The 21,723-nt window shown below is 44.4% G+C and overlaps 1 protein-coding gene across 8 annotated transcripts in view; it reads left to right on the top strand.

Annotated features, from left to right (window-relative positions):
• Positions 1–21,723, top strand: part of CACNA1G (calcium voltage-gated channel subunit alpha1 G) — a 144,715-nt gene that overhangs the window by 103,634 nt on the left and 19,358 nt on the right. For 5 of the 8 annotated variants that reach the window (XM_088065503.1, XM_088065506.1, XM_088065505.1 and 2 more), the window contains 12 exons: positions 2,712–2,838; positions 5,490–5,615; positions 6,227–6,316; positions 6,882–7,095; positions 9,524–9,574; positions 15,367–15,518; positions 17,821–17,930; positions 18,967–19,100; positions 20,273–20,343; positions 20,618–20,696; positions 20,773–20,894; positions 21,128–21,472. In XM_088065503.1, the coding sequence (XP_087921629.1) occupies positions 2,712–2,838; positions 5,490–5,615; positions 6,227–6,316; positions 6,882–7,095; positions 9,524–9,574; positions 15,367–15,518; positions 17,821–17,930; positions 18,967–19,100; positions 20,273–20,343; positions 20,618–20,696; positions 20,773–20,894; positions 21,128–21,472 (1,621 nt within the window). The remainder of the gene's footprint in view (positions 1–2,711; positions 2,839–5,489; positions 5,616–6,226; positions 6,317–6,881; positions 7,096–9,523; positions 9,575–15,366; positions 15,519–17,820; positions 17,931–18,966; positions 19,101–20,272; positions 20,344–20,617; positions 20,697–20,772; positions 20,895–21,127; positions 21,473–21,723) is intronic. The other 3 variants (XM_088065504.1, XM_088065502.1, XM_088065507.1) reach the window with 2 other exon arrangements.

Raw genomic sequence — 21,723 nt, 5'->3', positions numbered from 1 at the left:
ATGCATTCCAATTTGAGGAATTCCCTGGTTGATCAAAACACTTAAAGCAGACAAATGCTACTGTTTTCCAGTCCTCTTTTCCTCAACATGCACATGACTTGTCAGACAAGTAACCAACCTCTTGTTTTCCCTCTCAGCTGAATACAAAGTAGTACCTCACGGGGGAAATCACTTTATTATTTCTAGAACAACATTTCTTAATAAATGTTGGAGAAAATTATCAACTTTAAACTCTGGAGACTAAATTCCTTCCTTGTTCCCCAACATTTAAGGATGCTCCAGTAGTTCAGACCATAGACCTTCAGTTTAGAAGACATAGCTTTGGTTCCATCCTGCATGACAGTGGACAGAAGTCCACTCTCCCTAAAGTCAGGATCCCTAAAGGCACCAAAGGACCTAATTTACATTGAAATAATTGGAATTGAGTTGTCTTCTTACCTCTGAGAACTTGGTTTGCCCTCCTCCCGTGCCTTGGTTTCCCACCTGTAGTTTGGCAAGTGTTGTGTTTCATCCAGGACTCTGCAAGGGATGTGAGGGGTGTGGAGGTCTTGAGTGCATCTGAGGAGCTGGAAGAGATGTTCAGCCTCAGCCTGCCCAGCCCATGGCTCACTTTGTGCACTCAGACATGGCTTGTTAGGCTGCATTACCCAGCTCACTGAGCTGGGCACACTGAGCTGCTCCTCAGCCCCTCTTTGCTGGGCTGGGCTCAGTTCTCAGCCCCATGGCAGCAACAGCAAGGTCTCCAGGCTGGGCTAATCCCTCTGGGCAGCTTTGGCAGTCCCCACACTGCTCATGGGGTGTGCAGCCTTCTGCTCCTTCAGCCATCTCACCCTCCAGCTTCTTCCCTAAAATATCCAGATCTGAGTGTCAGGAAAACCGAGGTGTCTGAAACACGGAGCCACAGCAGCCACCTGGCAGATCTGCCCAGTGTGAGGAATATCATCATCTGCTCTTTGTGTTTCACTGGTAAGAGAGTGGATAAAAATACCACCATCTGTTTCTTTCTGAAAGTGCTAACTGATGAGTTACCCTTGACATTTTGAGTAAATATTTAACCAGAAAAAAAAAGAAAGAAATAAGTGTTAGCTTTTCAGGATACAGTTTAAACCCACCAGTTCTGGTAAGAGATGCTGGCCATGCACTGAGCACTGCAGGTCACTCAACTTGCAGGTCCTGGGGAGGAGAGGGATGGTGCAGGCTGGCTGTGGTCTCAGGTGAGGCCACACTTGATCAGTGTGAATGTGTCCATGGGGATCTCTGCTGCGAGCACCATGCCCAGGAGAGGAAGTGGAGGAGAATTTGGACTCTGTCCAGGCAGCAAAACTCCAACAGTGCTTCAGGTGGTGGAGCCAGACTTGGGGAGGAATGGGTGAGGTGGTGAGAGGACTCCCATGGTGAAAGAGAGACCCAGGTAGAAACTGGAATGTAGAGAAGTTTGTGGCACATTTGAGAGCCAAGTGTTCAAAGGTGTCACCAGCAGCACCCAGAAACACACAGGCACTTTCCTCCTCTGACTTTCACAGCATTTAACTGCTTCTGACTCATGAAAGCAGTTTCTATGTCTTCAGTACAAACTGATTTACAGAGCTGGTGAAATGCTTCATTCCAGCTGGCAGTTCAAGAGGAAGGAGGCATGTAACCTCTTCAAATGCCTTTCTTGGTCCCCACCTTCAGGTCAGTGAGGCTGAATATCTCGTTCATCTTTCCCAGCATGGTGAGATGGCTTCTCTAAATCACACAAGACTTGTCCTTTCTTTGCAACATTAACCTTGAGAGTATAGTACAGTTTCTGCTTTTTTTTTGCTTTTTTATTTCTTCAGTCATGAAGTCCACATTATTCTTCTTCAACTTTTTGATGTGATCTAATCTTGTGTTATGAAATTCCATGTGATACCAGAGAGGAGCTACAGAAATTAGGTTAAATGCTTCTGGTGCTGCCAGTGAAGATTCACCTGGAGGACAGCAGTGTTTTAGAGCTGAGGCTGTACAGTGGGTATAAAGCAGAAATTGTGATGGTCTGAGGGGGTAACTCAGGTCTCTGTACACAGCAGCACTATAAGTACACAACAGATTATTTTTTAAGATGAGAGTGGTGAAAACAATGGCACGGGTTGCCCATAGAGGTGATAGATGTCCCATCTCTGTAAAAATATCAGGGGCTACTGGGCAATCTGATCTAGTAGGAGGTGTCCCTGCTCATTGCAGGGGGTTGGATTAGGTGACATTTAAATGTCCCTTCCAACCCAAACCATTCTGTGATTCTGTAATTGCTGCAGATGTGCAGGCAGATGTGTAAGAGTGGCAGCTCCATTTCATGCACTGAGACAAATCAAATGACTTACATAAATCTGTATAGAATGTGACAGTGGGAAGCCTTCTCTTTGTAGTCCTAGACAGGCTACAGGCATGAAAGTCTGTGTCTGTGGATGACCCAAGCAAAACAGCTGAATTTTCTGGCTTGGCTCCTCATATGTTTTCTCCTCCTCTTTATTTATGCAAAGCTGTATAAATTAGGCAGAGATCCTTCCCTCCAAGACCTCCGTGACTTTACAGGTCAATCTTCCAGAAGTGCTTTTTCCATCATGATTTTTGAGTAGCTTGTCATTCTAAAAAATTTTCTAATGCTATGTTCTTCATATCTTCTATCTTGATAGGAGACAGACCTGGGCAGGAACAGGACTAAGAACTTTTGTAATTGCTTTCCCCTACAGAGTCATTAGTCGAGCCCAAGGACTGAAGCTGGTGGTGGAGACTCTCATGTCATCCCTGAAACCCATTGGGAACATTGTGGTCATCTGCTGTGCCTTTTTCATAATCTTTGGGATCTTGGGAGTTCAGGTGAGTCCTCTGTAAGCCTCAGCACTTAACCCAAAAGTGCAACAAGCCCCAGATTGCCCCAGGTCAGGGTATCTGTGTGCATGGCACAGTGTAAGCCTTTCTGAGCTCAAACTGATGTCAGAATGGATGAGGTGTCTGTGCTCACTGCAGGGAGTTGGACTGGGTGACCTATAAAGGTCCCTTTCAATCCAACCCATTCTGTTATTCTATGATCTCCCCTCCACCTTTTTTTTAGTTACAAACTGATGGGGAAATAGAAACTCGAAGCTGAAATAATTGGCTTTTAAACTCCACAGAGACCTTGAACTGGAGATTCATTCAGATTCTGACAGTTTGTGTAACTGAGAGCTTGCAGAAACAAAGCTTTCTGAGTCTGTTTCTTGCCAGCTCTGCTGGCAATATCCTCAGTCCCAGGAGTGCAGGAACCTAGGGGAAAAGTGACAGTTTCCAATGAAATTGGTTTCTCATTACCTGGGAAGAGGAGATTGCTTCATATAAATATTCCGATATAACACTTGTTTCTAAAGTTTATCTGATCTGTCATAGCTGTCTTTTTGAAAGCAACTCTACTTGGCTGTGTCTTGGAAAGGTGTCCTATATAATATTTTACATTAACATACTGCTTAAGTAATAAAATACAGCATTGAAGATAAACAGGGAAGAAAATCATGCCATCCATAACCACCTCAGCAGCTAGATTGGTTTAGCATTACATCATAACAGCATCCATACATTTTATTAAACAGATTCATGAAACTAAGCATATTCCATAAAACAATCTAACACTCAGACATGAGAAAATTTATGCCAGACAACAAAATTTGCAGTATGCTCTTTGAATTTCATCCCTACTAGCTGTGATGCTTTCCCTGGTGACTTGCAGCTTTACGTTAAATTGTCTTGACTATTGATGTAATTCAGTGATACAAGCAAAACTGATCCTATATTCAGGATGCAAAATTCTCAGTTAATATTTATGTCTAATTAGCTGTAAGATCAGGCCTGAGCTATTTTCTATAAAAAGATGATATCTCAAAGTTACAGTTAGTTTTTCCATTTAAATATAAGCTGGGGATCAAACTAGCAGTTTTTAATGCTATTAAAGTCCAGACATCAAAGTTTCTAACAGCATGTCCTCTTAGCAAAACTGTTTTGGTTGTAGAGCTGCCCATGTGTGAATTGTCATTAATAAGATACAAGAAACAGGTGGATAAAGCAAGTTCAGTCAGAAACACAGGAGCTTTTCCTTCCAGAAGTGCCAAAATGTGAAGTACTGTCAGGGATCAGTGTTTTTGCAAACTTGGCTTTGTATTTCCACACCCTGTCAATAGCACTGTTTCTGCTCCCACCTGAGTGGCATTACAGTCCAGCTCCTGGAGAAGTTGTATTTACAGACAATATAGCCAGTTATTTGCCTTCCTGCTTAATTAAAACTTTTCTCTGTGAAGACTATATCTCCCCAGTCTGCCTTACCACAGATAGTGTTTCTTCATGGAAAGTTCAGGGAATACTTCCTGCATCCAAAAGTTCTATGATTGCATTGTGCAGTGATTAACTTTGCATGCCTAGAGACCATCTTCCCTCTGTTGATTTCTGAAGGAAACACAAGGAATAATGTGTGGGTTTATCTTGTTCACTATTATTTCTACTGTTATTTGTCTAGAAAAACAGATCAAACTCCATCAGTGTCTCTTCTCAGTATACCCAGGTGATGTTTTAAGGAGCCTGGAGAGCAGGCTGCCATTTGCCCCCTCCTTCCCGACAGTAATGTCAATAGCTCCTGTCAGCAAACAAAAGTAGATTTGTTGGCTGTCTCCCGGGCTTTGATACCATCCATCCTGCTAGCATCAATCACCCTGTCTGAAGCAGTAATCATCCCCTGCCACTTTCTGTTCCATGTGTGGGAAGCACCAGGTCTAGAATTAAACACGTTCCTCATGCAGGTATAAATCAGGAGCTGACTCTCCAGGAATTGCATCTCCCCAAGCTTAAACCAAAGGAAATAAGCTCAGGATCAGGTACCCAGCACTGGCTGAGCTTGACTCCCTCAGCTGTGCACAGGGAATATTTTCAGTGACCCTGCAGACAGCAGGGGCAGAGCACCCAGGATCAGAGAGCAGGGCAGGACTGACAGCAGTCTTGATTCAACACAAACATCACCCCCAGGGGCTTGTCTTCCCTCTCAAGTGTCCCCTTGTCACCTCCATGAGCAGACATCAGTCCACCACCGGGCCTTTTCTCTGCTGACAGAGGGCCCCCGTGTCACTTCATTTGTTGTTAACTGGGCTGAGAGTAACCAGAGTTGTTCCACATGTGCTAAGAAGCCATTTGCTGCTCTGGGCTATTGGCTGGGGCTACACTCGAGCTGAAAACTCAGGAGCAAAGGCCTTTAGGCAAATCTCAAATCACTGAACCAGACAGCTTAATGCATGAGCTGGGTGTCCTAAACAATGTGAAATCATGCATTTGCTCATTAGGTGCATATTATACAGGCTGCTCACTCTTAATAAACTGCATGAATGAGGTCAGATCCCTCAGCAGCGCTGGTTGGCGTGGGCTGGGCAGAGAACCCTGGAAAAATGCTCATCACCTGTGTAGAAATCCTGGAGACTGAGCCCTGACACTTCCTCTCTTCTTTGCGTGTTTTGCAGCTTTTCAAAGGCAAGTTTTTTGTCTGCCAGGGGGAGGACACCAGAAACATCACAAATAAATCGGATTGTACAGAAGCAAGCTACAAATGGGTCCGGCACAAGTATAATTTTGATAATCTCGGACAGGTATTAATAGAACGGTAATCTGCTTCTTTGCTCCTTTACCTCCTTGACTTAAAATCTGTGGCTTATTATCCCATGGGATTTTCTTACAGGGCACTGCCAGCCACAGTAAATATTCAGTTCACATACACAGCCTTCTGTCTCTGTAAATCCCAAAGGCAGTGTTTCCAAGCAGGCATACACTTCTTTTTGGAACAGAACAAGCACATGTGGCTTCATGGAGCACTTAATTGCTTCACTGCTACATAACAAACCAAATATATCTTGCAGAAAGGCTTGTCTAATAGAGCTGGACATTTTCAGCCATCTCTGCAACTCAGCCTTTTTTTAGCAGTGTGGTAAGAATTAATTAGTTGAGAGCAGTAGAGTCCCGAAGGGTGGAAATGAAGCCGCTTTTGTCTTCGGCACTGTGGTTTCCAAATTACTGCTCATTGCTGAACCTGGCATTGGCATTGATAGATTTCACTGCCAAGAGAAATCTTGGTCATCAAAGTGTCCCATTATCAGACAGGTAATGACATTCCTCAGGCAGGAAAGGGCAAAGAGGAGTAAGATGTTACAAGTAAAAGAGGTTTACTGCCACTGTGCCTAACTTTTTTCCTGTGTATTTCTAGGCCCTGATGTCTCTCTTTGTCCTGGCCTCCAAGGATGGGTGGGTGGATATCATGTACGATGGCTTGGATGCTGTGGGAGTCGACCAGCAGGTACAGGCTGCAGCAGAGCTCTAACAAATCACTTGTCACACATTTTAGCTCTTGTTTTGCAAAATACTGTGGGCTACCACACTCAAATGGGGTGATGGGATTAGGATTCAGGGTGGCATTTAATCCAGGTTGTGGGATGTTATGAGTTTAGTAAAAAGTCTGGATTTGTACTCAACACTTTCCCTACAGATTTTGCAACATGACTGGTGTAACTCTTGTTAGGAGAAGTGTACCTATCAAAGAATGGTTTGACTTTTTAAGCAGTTTGGTCATTTCAGGAGAAAAGAAGTGCTTTGTGTAGGTAGAGGTTTGCAGTGAGGGACTTACAATAGATGCAAAGGATGCTGCTGTCCTCTTCACAGAAGAGAGGTGGTGCTTCTGTCCTCAACACACATTTTAGGAGCATTCAGTTAAAATGTCTCAGAAAAGTCTGATTTTCAGGAAGAGCAGAGCAACCTGAGCTGTCTGACAGGGCTGTGAGTTCTGTGGATGGCACAGCTGTATCAGTTTGTCCCCATTCTTCTTTTTGAGGCTCAGTTGAAATTTGCCTTCCTCCACTTTGCAGCCGGTCATGAACTACAATCCATGGATGCTACTCTACTTCATTTCCTTCTTGCTGATTGTGGCCTTCTTCGTCCTCAATATGTTTGTGGGAGTGGTGGTGGAGAATTTCCACAAGTGTCGGCAGCACCAGGAGGAGGAAGAAGCCAAGAGGCGGGAGGAGAAGAGGCTCCGCCGGCTGGAGAAAAAGAGAAGGAGTAAGGAGAAACAGATGGCTGGTCGGTAGTCTTTCCACATCTTTCTGAGTCCTGCTTGACCTTCCACACAATCCCCTCCTTCCCTCCCTGCCTCATGTCTGCTGATAATTCTTCTCCCAAAAGCATGTCCAGCTATAAAATTTGCATGAAGGAAATAGTGTCATCTTAGGCTGAACAAGGAGCCAAGGAAGCCTTTTTAATGGCTGCATGATTTGCAATGACCTTTCCATTGGGGGTTATTGAAATTAAAAAATAATAGTAATCAGGCCTGGAGCTTCTTGGATAGCAGAGCTCAGTGTTACACAAATAGTGACAACTGCAAAGATCACTAGTGCTGGATGGCATCATAAATCTCAGTCATGAGCACAGCAGCTGATAACTTGATTCACTATTTGGTTTATTACAGTCTTGTAATGTCACAGTGATGTTACCTGTCCCATTTATCAAGCAGGTTTATTTATTGGCACAGTAGCACCACTGCTATTCAAGAATGTAATAAAATAATGGAACCATCTCATTCTAGTAATGCTTTAAAACTCCACAGAGAAACATATCAATGCATTTGCTTGAGAAATACAGATTAGAAGAAAAAAATGAAACAACCAACCAGCAAGGAGAGTAACTAACTAAACAAAATAGTGCTGGTGCAAATTGAACACAACGCTCAACTAGATGTGCAGGAGTGCAGCCCTGCCTGGAGGAGGCTCTTCAGGTGAACAAGGAAAGACCCCACTCCAAGTCTCCAACCTGACATTTGTCTCTTAGTGTCTTTTAATGTAGTTGAATAAGTCAGAAATAAGTTGGAGGTGCTCTTCTTCTTGCATGCTCTCTCTTCTGACTGAACTTTCTCCGTAGCCCTTCCTGTCCATGGCCCTGCACTTTCTCTCCCTGCTCAGTCCACCTCCTGCTCTCTCCCTGCCCTCTTTCACTTCTCTATTTTTGACAGACTTCAGGATTGTTTAAGAGGCTATCTTATCAGGTGCTTGTTCCCAAAACTGGTGGTATTAAGTCTGTTTTATTTTTTGGTAGCCTAAGAGGTGTTTAATAGCTGTTACAGGAATCACAGAACGTTACCACAGTGCTGCCTCTCTCACTTCAGCACTTCCCAACCATTTCTTTTGGTCACATCCTTCAGTCCCATGAGCTTCACAGGTTTTGTAACCACCAGGATGTGTCACACCAGCCCCTGGCCATCAAACTTGGGTTTATGCCAAGAACCTGGTTCCCTCACTGGCCACACTAAAGTAGGAAACTTCCCTCAAGAGCACTGGAGGACACATTAGACTGTTCTCAGTTAAGTGGGATACAGATGGAAAGACCTTTTTTTGTTGCTGATTTCTTTGGGGTTTTTTTTTTTCCCCTCAAGAAAATGCCTAGAAAGCTCTTTTTCTTAGTCCAAGTTCCCAAGCACAGTTTCAGGCTGATGACTTAGAAAAGGATTTTAAAGACTGTATAGAACAATCGCTATTTAAAGTTCCAATTTTGGAATGCAGACATTTCTGTACAAGAAAAATAGATGTTTAGTTATTATTAATTATTTTATTTATAATGCTAGAGGAACTAGATGAAGAAAAGATGTAAGTCTGGGCAATTTCCCAGCGGGAAGGAATCACAAACCATCCTTGGAGATACAGTTATTCATTCAGTGCTATGAAATGCCTAATTAAAGAGGCAATAAACAGCTATTTTACTGAGGATCAAATATTGCTGAGTATTCAATTGCCATAAAAACCTTTAAAGAGCAAAGTATGAAGTCCTCCAAATCACTTCAGAACAGTTTTTCCAGTCTGTGCTCAGCAAAACATTGATTTTAATTGACCGTGTCCAGCTTTGCCCTCAGAGGCAACAGATGTCATTGCTGAACTTTGTTCTGCACAGTGGGAACCTGCACATGAAACCAAGACTGGGGCTGGATTTGTGCCAGCAACTGCACAGGGGCACAAAGGCACAAAGGGATTCCTTTCAGCTGGGTTTCCTGAGTGATCCCAGATGCCCAGACCAGCTTAGGGATGTCAGCTACAGACTGCCATTGGAATGTGTCTGGTGGCATGGTCATTTTCCAGTGACCAATGCATTTATCCACTCAGGTAGCGTGTTGGTAGTGGCTGGAAGCGTGTGAGGTCTGAGATGTGGGCAGGTGCAGGAGTGGTCACTGTGAGGTATTGCTGTCCCAGCAGGAAGTGCCCCAGATTGTCCTTCAGCAGTGTCTTCTTCATCGTCGACTGAGGGGGTTCTTGGGGATGTCTTGGGCTTCCACCTGTGCCCAAGGGAGAAGCACAAGAGCCCTTCCTTTTTCACTTATGCCTGAGCCCACCCTCCACGAGGATCCCACAAGGAAACGCTCCTGGTAGAGACCGCGGAGAGCCCGAGAGCCACAGGAACCTCCGAAGGGGCTGGGGAGTCTTGCCGCGTGTCCTGCCGGGTGATTAATGCCATTTCGTTCTTTTAGATCTAATGCTGGATGATGTATTAATGGAGAGCTCAGCCAGTGCAGTGCAAGGTACTGGGAAGCCGGCACGTCTCGTCCCTCTGAATGGCAGTGCTGTGTCACTAACGGCTGGCCACCGCGCCTGAGGCATCCCACTAAACCATGTGTGTGGTGCAAAGCTCGTTTGCTTCCTCCATGGCACACGCATCTCATCCTGAGCTGCAGGTCTGCAGACCTGCCTCAACACTGACACTTGCAAACCCTTAATTTACTCCTCGATCATCTTATGTTACTCAGTCTTTTTTTTTTTTTTTTTTTCCCCCCCCTCTGGTTTTTGTTAAGACACTGTCAGATTTTTCATGGGTTTGTTTATTTATTTTTCCCCCTCCTATTTTTCAGTTCTTTCAGCTTTTTTTATTTCCTGACGAAAATAATGATTGGACTGTGAAATGGGTCCTCTGCTGTTGACTTTAGCTTTCTAATCACCAGCTTAGGAGTCTGAAAAATTTGCAGGTGTGTGTTTTTGGAAAGCTTAGGGAAGATATTTCAATATTTCTTTAGCCCTTGCTTATTGCTTCACACAGTGCTCCAAGGAGTATTTTTTTCAGCAGGGTAAAATTCAGTATAGGACAGAGCCTCTGCTTCAATAGGGAGCTCAACCCCACATCACTGTGAACATGGGATTTACTCATTGTGCTGCCCAGCATATAAATTCTGTGTGTTGATTAGGAGTTGCTCAATCCATGAAGCATCTTGTAAATTAAAATAAATAAAGATAACACCTCAAAGCCTTTCCAGGTCCTGGTGGAGACCAGCTGGATCAACACTAATGGGGTCTCAGCTGTCCCTTTTGAGCCACAGCTTGCTCACACCTCCCTTTCCCAGCCCCCTTCTCAGGATGATTCTCAGGGCTGCAAATCCTTCCCTTGCTCTTTTTATTTTTAAGAGAAGCTTTGATCTGGCAAGCATTTTGTTTAATTCATAACTTAAGAATATTAGCCTGAATATTTAAAGAGGCACCAACATAGAAACAAATATAGCTGTAATTTTCGACAAAAATAATACACCACGAAAATTATGCCATTAAAACTCTCACCTGTGCACAGGCTCCCACTGCTTGAGATGGGAGCAGGGCTCCATCCATCTCTCTTAGATTGCATGGATCTTTGATTAAATAAAAATAGCCTTTCACTGCAGAGATAACTCAAGGAGAAAGAGGTTCTACCTTATATTTCTAAGGCCTTGTTGGCAGTTATCACAACATGCTTTAATAAATCCTGAATCTCCTTCCCATTGCCATTCCTGATATTTATATTTCTTTGCTGTGTTTCTTGCTGGTCTTGCTGGGCCTCCTGGCCTCTCCTGTGAAACGGGGACAGAGTGAGGGAGGGGCTCTCACTGGGTTGGGTGAACTGGTTATTTTTTCTTCTTTTTGCTTGATTGTGACTCCTCTCTTGGTCCTACAGAGATGTATTAAGGCTATCTTATTTTATGTTATTTTTAAGGCACTGAACTCAGTCCAAACCTCTCCGTTATCCTGTGCAGGCTCAGAAAGTCTTAGCTCTTAAAATGTGTACAATTGTCAGGTCTGTGCTTTGTGTTTCCTTTTGTTGTCTTTTCTTTGGATCCAGTGGTAGTGAATGTGCCATGCTGCTCTTCAGGCACCAACATGAGGAAATAGAAAGGTTTTATTTCTGAACCTGACTGTTGGGAATTTAGGGAATCAGTCCCTGGGTGCAGTAGATGAACCTCCTGTGGTTCAGTGAGGAATCTGGAGTTGTCACCCAAAGCTTGTCCACATCTCTGCACTTTCAGAGGGCTTCTTTTCTCTTTCTGTGAAGACAAGATGGAATTGTGTGTGTGTGTGTGTGTGTGTGTGTGTGTGTGTGTGCACACGCACTGCTGCCTGGTGCTTAGTGAGATATTTTATAATTTTATAATTTTCTTTTTTTTTTTCCTCCAAGTCTACATTCTATCACAACTGGAATCTTCACAGTGGAAATAATTTATCATTTTCCATTTCACTTTTTTTTTTTTTTTAATAAATCCATTCAGTACAATAAAAGCCAAGTAAAACTCTGTGTTTAAATAAAACAAGTTCCTTCAGTGCAAACTACTTTTTAACCTAATAATATTCTTGATACGTTTTGTAAATCCAGCTGCGTCATGGGCTCCCTGCTTACTGCTTTGCTGCTGTCCTCCAGATACTCAAACCTGCAAAGGAGTTAATTCCCTTATTACAGGAGAAGGAAGAAGCTGAAGGAGACAGTAATGGAATTGTCCCACTCTTGTGAATTCCAATTTCCTGTGCCCACGTACCTCTGGCTTGAAGTCACCTCGGGGAAAGTGGCAATTTCTCTCTTGACAGGGCTGTATTTGGAGGCAGATGCTCCTTGGGGATATTTTGGAGCTGCATGCCCATCTTGATTCCCCCCCGCCAAAAAAATGCAGTTCATGGGGAGAGAGCGGCCCCAGTCCCAGTCCCTGCTGTGCTGGCAGAGACTGGCTGAGCCATGGGAGGCTCTGGGAGCTGGGGGTGGCACTGCCCAGCAAACACAGGGGTACCCCAGTGCTGCTCTGCTGGGTGTTGCTTCACAGGTGACATTCCTCAGCCATCAAATGCAATACAGGGATACAAACCCAGTCTGGGATCAGTGAACCCCAAGGGCACCTGGCCTGGGAAAGGTCAGACAGGGATTAGGAATGGGAAATGTTTATCCTGCAACAGCAATGGTCATTTCCTTTCCAACCAAACAGCAGAGAATGGTGGAGAGTTCCCAGCCCTTGTCAAGGGGATCAATTATAATCCTTCAGCCTGATGCCAAGAGTTGAGTACTCAAGCTTGGGATACAACCTGAGCTGAGAACCCATAGAATGATGAGCTAAAGCCAAGTGCACCTCGGTCCAGGCACTGCTCCTTTTGCCAGCACAGTCAGTCCCCTGGGACCACCATCACCCAGGGTAAAGGGGCAGGTGGGAACTGCTTAGACCACCTCCCAGCTGGCTACAACATCCCCATCCTAGCTGGGTTAGGAGGAGATTTCTCAGGATCCACTGTCTGAGCCAAGTTTATCCTGTGTAATGATCTCCAAATTTGACCCACTTCTCCCTCTGTCTTGGCCCCAGCCCTGGTGAAGCAGCTTGATTTACACCCTGTTTACCAGCCTGATGTTTCGTAGTGGGCTTTTGCTGTATTTCCTCATCTTTTCTCATTCTGCCAATTCCTCTTTGTTGATTTTCTCTCCTCCTCCTTTCTTTAATGCTATGTGTGCCTGGAAGCCACATTAACCTTTCCAGTAATAACCAAGACTAACCCAGAGCTCTTGTTGTTCTTGACACAGTGTATTGTAACAGTACAGTAATGTGGTGTTGTGTTAGTTGTGAAGTTCACCACTTGGAGTTTAACAGATGTCTGTATTTCCCAAGATGTTGGTATTGTTAAGTTCTTTATTGCAATAATTACAAGTGGCACTGTGTCATAGGGGGCACGGGCTTTGCACAGGGAGGAATTATACCAGATCTCAAATTCTCCAAATTCCCCAAATTCCCTGCAGAACTCTGCAGGGTCGAATTAAAGAAACGGTATTTTCACAATGGTAAAAACTGGTTTATCTGTTCAGAAAGTTCCCTGCCCACCTAGACACAGTGGGGATTTACCCCTAGCCCTCAGGCAGCATGTTAGCCTGTGTGTGGGGTCATCCCACGGGAGCATCCCTACGGCACCACGATGCATGGCTGGCATGGAGACACCGGGGAAGTGAGTGAAGACATGATTTGTAAGCATGGCTTGCCAAATCCCCTCTTAAAAAAAGTTAATGGGGAAGGATGGAACATTTATCACTGGGAATTTTCAAAGGCTGCAAGGGCATCCATGGGAGCAGCACCCAGAGAGGTTTGGCTGTGGAAACCTGGGTGCTGGGAAAGGTGAACAGGTTATTTGGGAGGAGGGGGTGCAAGAGAGGAAAAGCCTTTGCAAATATCTGAACAATTAGCAACCCTGCTTATAAGGTCATGGACTGGCTAATCCAGGTGCAGAAGCCCTGCACAGGGAACATTTACGACCTCTATCTAAATCCTCTCTCTGTTCTAACAGCATTGGTGCTATTCTGTAGGATTTGGAATTACCTGTCATTCAAAGCTGAGAAAATAAAATTGAATTCCAGTGTAATTATTCATAAGTAAACCCATTGCAGGAAAAGTTGACATTTTTCTTTTTTGAATGTGAATTATACATAAATGTAGAAGAAGTAAGTGATCCAATTATGATGGTGTTTCTTTCCAAGTTGATAAGTTGGTTCATAAAAATAGGTCCTATTCCTAACTTAATTGTATTCAAACATTTTAGTTAATTTGCTACTCATAATTTAGCATAATGTGATCGAGATATCTTGACTTTATGGAGATTTATGCAGATTCTGAGATATCTGACAAAGTCTTATGAGTGAGTCAGCAACTATTAGTCTGCTTTTTTTTCATAAGCACTCAATAGATTCAGCATGAAAATTATAGACCTTTTCATCAATACTCAAGTGCAGATCACCTAAAGCGCACTGCAGATCAGAAAGTGAATATTAATACTGTCTTTCATTTGATGACGCTGAAACAGTATTTTGGGCCTTCCAAACCCCTACAGAATAACACTGCTTAGTGTTTTTTTCCCCTTTGGTCCCTGGGCTGGAAGGGAAAGGTCTGTCTCTACGGAAAAAAACAAAACTGATTTTTCAGGATCCTGCTATGAAGCAGAGAGCACATGAAACCATTAAATCTATGGATTTGATTGCAATGTCATTGGCTATTGACAAAGTGAACTCTATTTCCAGGCAAAATATAATCTTCTAAAATCAGTTTTCCTCCAGGGCAACCCAAACCTGTGCTTACTGGCATCATTTTTGCCCAACTTTTTTTCTTGGACTAATGTACCAAACTGTACATTTGCTCTGGAGCACTAAATATCAACCATACAATTCTTACAGCTCAATAATTTTCATAACCAGTTGATCATCTAATTATGAGGGTAATATTATACTCTGACATCTTCAAGATAGCCCTTTCCACTTCAATCTGCATTATAATGCCTCATTGAAAATTGTACTGAATTATATACTCGGCCTTGGCATTTGCTCATTAGAGATTAGGTGAGTAAATGAGTTTAAATCTCTAGGAACATTTGGGGTCTAAAATCCATGTGTCATCCCCGAGGCAAGAGAGCATGGGACTGAGTTGGACAGTGAAATCTGTGCATTGATAATCTTGTCTAAAGGAAGGATCATTATTTTCTGATCACTAAAGGCTCATTGATCAGTTTCCCTTGGTATTCTTATGGACCGTTTTTCTGACAGCCAAAGTGATGAATTCTGTTGTCTCTAAAGTTTATTGCAAAGGACATTATATGTTTGCACTCTTTTAAAGACCACCACAAACTCAATGGCCTATGTTTTTAGGCAATTGTTAGTAAGATCTAACAACATCTGACCATTAATTGGATTTTCAGATGCTTTGGGGACTTTTAAGGTCAGCAGAAACAAAAATTTTTGTTTTAATTTAAATTTAACTTAAATTTCCCTACAGAGGAAAATTCTTTTTATCAGCACACTAATCCCAGCTCACCTCATCCCTGATGCCACAAGGCTGAGTATAGAGCATGTCCCACTGAAGATATTTAATGGATGTAAGATGACAGGAGCCCTGCTGTGTATTAAAAATGGTTACATGCCAGCAAGAAAAAAAGGGAATAAAAAAGACAGCATGTTGCTGGGATTGGTGTAGAATTTATCATCCCTGGAGCTGGAGAGTGAGGGTGCGTTGACTTGAGAAAGACGCAGAGAAATCCCTTGATTTGCTTCTCGCTCTCCTCCCTGCTGCAGAAGCTCAGTGTAAGCCCTACTACTCGGATTACTCCCGTTTCCGCCTCCTGATCCACCAGATGTGCACCAGCCACTACCTGGATCTGTTCATCACCGGTGTCATCGGCCTCAACGTCATCACCATGGCCATGGAGCACTACCAGCAGCCAAAGGTACTGGGACAGCTGGTGGGGTGGCCAGGGGGGACATGCAGAGCTGGGATGTGCTGTTGAGCAGGGGTAAGGCCCGGGTTTCTGTCAGACCTTTGCCAGTGGAGTGTAGCCATCCTACAACTGGCTCCCAGCTCAATCCAGGGCTTGTTTTTGGGAGACCAAAATGAGACTGGAATCGGGTTTGCTTGCATTGCTAGATTAGATCATCATTGGTATCTTCCATTTTACTCAGGTTTCACACCCACCCTCTCACCACACCCACCTCCAAGAAGAAAAAAAAAGAAAAAAAAAAGAGAAAAAGGAAAAAGTATATGAGAATTTGGAAAATGTGGGTTTTTTTGCAAAGTTTCTTCTAAAACCTCACTGTCCAAAAGGACCTAGTTTTCACAGGAATTGACTTCCATGCTGGTCTTTAAAATACATTTTAATATGTTAGTGTGCTTAAGTTCCTGGGTCTTAGTCATCCTGTGAAAATGAAAACAGCCTGTCCTGAGATGTCAAGTCTTTTGTGCATAAGAATGAAATGGAAACAGCTGCCTTTGCCACATAACTTGCACTTACTTTTATTAGCGACTTCCAGAATGAATAAATATAACACACAATAGGAGGAAGTATTCTTTAAAATTAGACAGGACTTGAATACTTAATATAAAAAAAAACCCAAACAACAAAAACATGCAAATGACAGGAGCGAGGGGAAATATTCTCCAGTCTATCATAAGCCAAAAGTGAAAGGCAACAAGCCCAGTTTATTTTTTTCTGTCCAGGTCACCTTTAAATACTCTGGAAAGCTCATTGCATAGTTCAGTCATTTGATGATGAAAAAGGTTGTTGGTGAAGGAGCCAGGGCTGGAGTCAGTCTAGAGTGTGTGTCTCACCACAGTCACTTTGCAGCTACATTTTCTCTTCTATTATAAAAATGTCGGGCAGGCTTTTGGTTTTTTATTCTCTTTAGAAAAATAACATTTTGTCTCTATCCCTCTGTGTGTCTGGGTAGTAGGTCCAAGCTTGGGCTGTGCTGGGATGACAGCATGGTCAGAGTCATACACATGCTTGAGTCCTGCTGAATCAGGGCCTGGAAACCCCTCTGGTCTGGGTGATGGATGGCTGGGATCCTGAAGATATTTGAAGGCTAAATGTACCAGAGAGATTTATATCCAAACTACTGATTTGTTGGTGCTGAAAGGGGTTGGTTTTGGGATATACAGGATGCCCTGGGGATGAGACCCCAGAAGGAGATGCTTCAGCTCCTGGAGAGGCAGGAATCCTACAGTGTGCAGAGAGATGGTTTGAGTAAAGAGCTGCTGGGAAAAATCTGCTTCTGCCAGCTAAATATGCTCATTTGCTGCAGAGCCCAAGTGCCCTGCAGTACAGCAGGGAGACTTGCTCAGAGCCATGGCTTCCTTCAGCAGCTGGGCTTGTGCTTATTCATCAGATGAGGTGGTTGTTGTCCATGAATGCTTGAAGCTAAACTGTAGCACAGAGTGCATGACTTAAATTCCTTTTGCTATGATTTCTCGTGCTCAGGGATCAGCAAATGTTGGGCACATATCTGTGGGCACATCTCCCCTGTTCCCTAACACTGCCCTGGACATTGTTATTAGCATCCTATTTGCCAGCAGGGAGAAATTCAATGCACATTACTTAAGAGGCCATGAAGGATACTGCTACCACAGTGTTCCTTCATGAGCGAGGCTTTTGGGGATGAAATCACTTCTGATGTAGCTTAATGCCTGATTCTGCAAGAGTTGTCCCAGCCAGGATGCACTTGGATTAAAGACCAGACTGACTTCTGCAGAGGGAAGGGCACCAGAGGAAAATGCAAGGCACTTGCTTCTCCTGGCATGTCATCCCTCTGTCGTGCTCCTTGCCAAAAGCTCAAGGTGAGGAGTAATGGCAGGCTGTCACCAAGGAGCCATTTTGGCCAGCACTTGCACAAATGAACAAGTGGGATGAAGTTCAGCTCTCTGACAAAAGCACAAGAGTTCTTGTGCTGCTGAGACCAGCAAATGCAGCAGCTCTTTCTGCACACCCCAGTGATCCAGCTGGGGCTGTGCTGCTGCTAGGGGGGTGAGTTGTGCCTTGGGCTTGTGTCAGCCCTTCCTGGGATCTTATCAGCAGGCAGCAAGTGCACTCTGTGAATCTCTGGGACTTTTCCCTGGGACACTTTTCATCAGAGAGTGTCTGTGTTTGAAGCATTTTAACTGTATTGAGTAAGTGATGACACAAGAGTCAGGTTTGGAGGCAGCAAAGGCCCTCTGCACAACAAGCATCTAACCCCAGTCCTGTGTCCACATCCCAGGTTCTTGACGAAGCCCTGAAGATTTGCAATTACATCTTCACCATTATCTTTGTCCTGGAATCTGTTTTCAAGCTTATTGCCTTCGGGTTTCGCCGCTTCTTCCAAGACAGGTAACAAAAGATCCATTGTGACCACAGGGTCAGCAGCAGGCTCTGTGGAGAGCTGCCCACATTCCATGTCCTGAATTCCCATGCTCTGGCCCATGCTGATATGTATGAAGGCTTTTTGATGTGACTGGTTGAAGGCTGGGTATGTGGAGGCTTGGGATGTAAGCTGGGGGACAGATTGTGCAGGCCAAGGAGTGGGATTGAACCATTTTGGCCCTTGGGAGCGGATGAAGCAGGGACAGATCTCCACCAGGAAGCCAGTTCTCACACCAGTTGCATGTCCATGTAATCAAGAGAATCTGCTGAAGTGACAAAAATTATGTCAAGAGAAAGAATCTAGCCCTGAGTGAACATGAAAGAAAGAAAGGACCTCTCTCTTATGCAGATAAGGAGCTGTGGATGACATTATGTCTTTATCTAGATCATCCTCTCTTACCTCAAAAACACAAATTTTATGTCCTTGGTGGATCTTTCTCCCATTTTTGCCTTCTTCAATGTTAATACCAAGAAAAGGGCACTAAGCAAGCCTTCACATGAGCCCTTCAGCATCCAGTGAATGGATCCATCCCTGTCTCCACATTTTGTGTGTCTGTGCTGGAATTACCACTCTTTCCAGACTGGCACAAATCCTTGGGGTCTTTCCTTCACCCAACACAACTTTTTTACAAGGACTGGCCATGGGGTCCTGTTCTGCCCAGGACAGATCTCATATTGAGGTCCACAAGAGTCATGTCTAGAAGTGGCTAGACAGACAACACAGTGTCTCTCCCGAGGTTTGGAGCCTCTGGGTAGAAAACTACCCAGCTTTTGTTCCTCTTTCCCCTCAGTCAAGGATATCTTTGGAATTGGCTGGTTTTCTAATGAGATCCATTAGTTATGATTTCATAACATCACTGCTTTTGTATAATACCCTCAGAAAAATACTGCAGATTCATTTGAGTGCTCAAACCATTGAAATGACTGGAATTCGTGTGAAACAAGCTGCTTCTCATTGTCAGCTTCTTAGGAGACGTTAAACTTCACTTTGTATTGTCTCCAGATGGAACCAATTAGATCTGGCAATTGTGCTGCTGTCTATCATGGGCATCACTTTGGAAGAGATCGAGGTGAACGCTTCACTGCCAATTAACCCCACCATTATCCGGATCATGAGGGTTCTCAGGATCGCTCGAGGTGAGAGGGATGAAGCAGAACTGACTCGTGTTTGAGGTACACGGTCGGCACCAGGAGAGAGTTAAGCATTGGGAAACAGTACTGGGGTATATCCCCATCATGATGTGCATAGTTCTGGCATCAATAGGCTGTAAACAAATAAAAGAACAATGGGGGGAAATACTTGCAAGGAGCCAAAAAGCTGAGCCAACTGACCATGTGTTTCTGCCTTAAGAGGGCTCGAAGGCTGGGAGCTTAGAAATTAAGGAGAAGTAGCTGTGGCAGTAACTCCCAGAGATGTACCTGGGAAAATTGCTCCAGTCAAATCCAAGTTGTCTCTAACAGGGATTAAAGAACACAAGCTTGAGTACATTTGCTTTAAAAGATGAGCATCTAATGAATTTAAATTCCCATGAGGCTTTACATCACACCGCTTTGTGACAAAGAATGCCTTGTCACTCTGTATCCATCTGTCCTCTCAGACACATGCCCAAGTCAGGGAGCCAACTTCTTCTGGGCCTGATTTTTCAAAACGTGGAGGCGCCAGGGCCAAATTATGAAGATGTAAAATGTGAGTGCTCAGGCCCTTAATGAAGTACTGCCAGGCCCTCCTGAAGGATATTGTGCTCTGAGGAATAATTGTTTTGATTACAGCCCACATCTAAGCAGAGAAGGAGCTGGAGGAGAAATTAAGTGCTGCTGTGTCTCAAGAGGGGGGAATAGTGCAGTTTTCTGTGCATTGGATCCCTTTCAGAATTAAAAATACATGCAGCTTCCAATTGGAAATGCAACCTTCTGGAAGAGATGTGTAAATCATTCTTCAGTGAATCATGTATGAAAGTGGGTAGCCTATGGAAGTAGGAAAGTAGCCCCAGGGCTGGGAAAGGAACTGCTCACGATAACCAGAGGAAGGAGATGAGTCCAACACAGATAAAGTGGGGAAGGAAGAGCCAGGCAGAGTGATAATGCTTTCTCCAAGTCTCAGAGTAGGTGATGCTGCTATTCATGGGATTTTGATAGTATCCAGGCAACAGGGAGCTATGTAAAAAGGCCAGGGACTGTAGCAGCTAATGGGGAACACTTGACAAGATTTTGCATTTCTCCTCCTATAATCTGTGCTCCTGGGAGAGGGACTGAGTTTGTGCCTCTCTGCTAATGCTGCCATCACCATACTGCAAATGTGTTTTCCACAGTGCTGAAGTTGCTGAAGATGGCTGTGGGGATGAGGGCCCTCCTGGACACTGTGATGCAAGCACTGCCGCAGGTAACCCACTGCCATATCAAACCAGAGCTCTCTGGCCCACAGCTCATTTCCTATTGCAGAGGAATGCTAATCATTTTATCATTGGAGGATCACATTTCCCTCTCAAAGCACTGAGATACAGTCCTCACGTTGAGGTCATTTTTGCCCTGAAGCAATTTAAGTTTTGGATTAAAGAATACAGCAAGAAACAGGTCTGGAACAAAACAAAAAAATCAAATGAATGTTCTTTTTTTTGTGTGTGTGTTTTACCCCCCATTTCTTTTTCTCTTTTCAGGTGGGGAATCTGGGCCTTCTCTTCATGTTGTTGTTTTTCATATTTGCAGCTCTTGGAGTGGAGTTGTTTGGTGACCTCGGTGAGTCTTCCCGTGCCGGTGGGAGGGGTGGGAATGGTGTGGGACGGGAGTCTCACGGCTGTGCTTGGTGTCACAGAGTGTGATGACACACACCCCTGCGAGGGGCTGGGACGGCACGCCACATTCAGGAACTTTGGGATGGCCTTCCTGACCCTCTTCCGAGTATCCACAGGAGACAACTGGAATGGGATAATGAAGGTGAGTGTTGAGGTTTTTGTCTGCCAATGTTCTAGATGTGAAATTTGCCAAATCCACTCAGTTTTCTCCATGAAAGGAGAACCCATTGCAGACTGAGGTTCATGTTGCAATCTCTTCACATCCCTCCATCTCTTACTTCCGTGGTTTAGTTGATAAGTGTTAGGTAATAGGTTGGATCTCCAAGGTCTTTTCCAGCCTGGCTGATTCTGTGATCATTCCCCCGCTGTTTCCAGGACACGTTGCGTGACTGTGACCAGGAGTCCACCTGTTACAACACCGTCATTTCCCCCATCTACTTCGTCTCCTTCGTGCTGACAGCCCAGTTTGTCCTGGTGAACGTGGTGATCGCTGTGCTCATGAAGCACTTGGAGGAGAGCAACAAGGAGGCAAAGGAGGAGGCAGAGCTCGAAGCAGAACTGGAGATGGAGATGAAGACCATCATCCCCAGCCAGCACAGCCCCTCAGACATCTTTGCGTGGACAGGCACCACCAGTGGAGAGAGACCCGAGAGCCCCCACAGATTTACCAATCCCATGCAAATCAAGGTGGATTCTCAGCTCTCACTAGCTTATCATATGGTGAGAATCTCTATTGGAGGGTGAGGAGGGCTTGATCTGCATTTTTGCTGGGGAAAGACTTGCACGAGTTGGCAATGGAAGAGGTGTGTACCAGATGTCCTGGGCTTGTATTCCCTGCTGTCTGCTGCTGACTCTTGCATTGTTTGGGAACCAATGCTGCAGGGAAGACACCCCAGTCAGGTCTCCAGACCACCTTGATGCATCTGTTTGGAGGGAGAGAGTTTTGCAATTTACTCTGGATGTCAGCTCAA

This window comes from Pseudopodoces humilis, chromosome 21, assembly GCF_049639895.1.
Source record: "Pseudopodoces humilis isolate 2021_Gansu_Grassland_sample_001 chromosome 21, ASM4963989v1, whole genome shotgun sequence".
Taxonomy (NCBI): Eukaryota; Metazoa; Chordata; class Aves; order Passeriformes; family Paridae; genus Pseudopodoces; species Pseudopodoces humilis.
The sequence above is the reverse complement of the archived record's forward strand: the minus strand, read 5'-3'. Positions and strand labels throughout refer to the sequence as shown.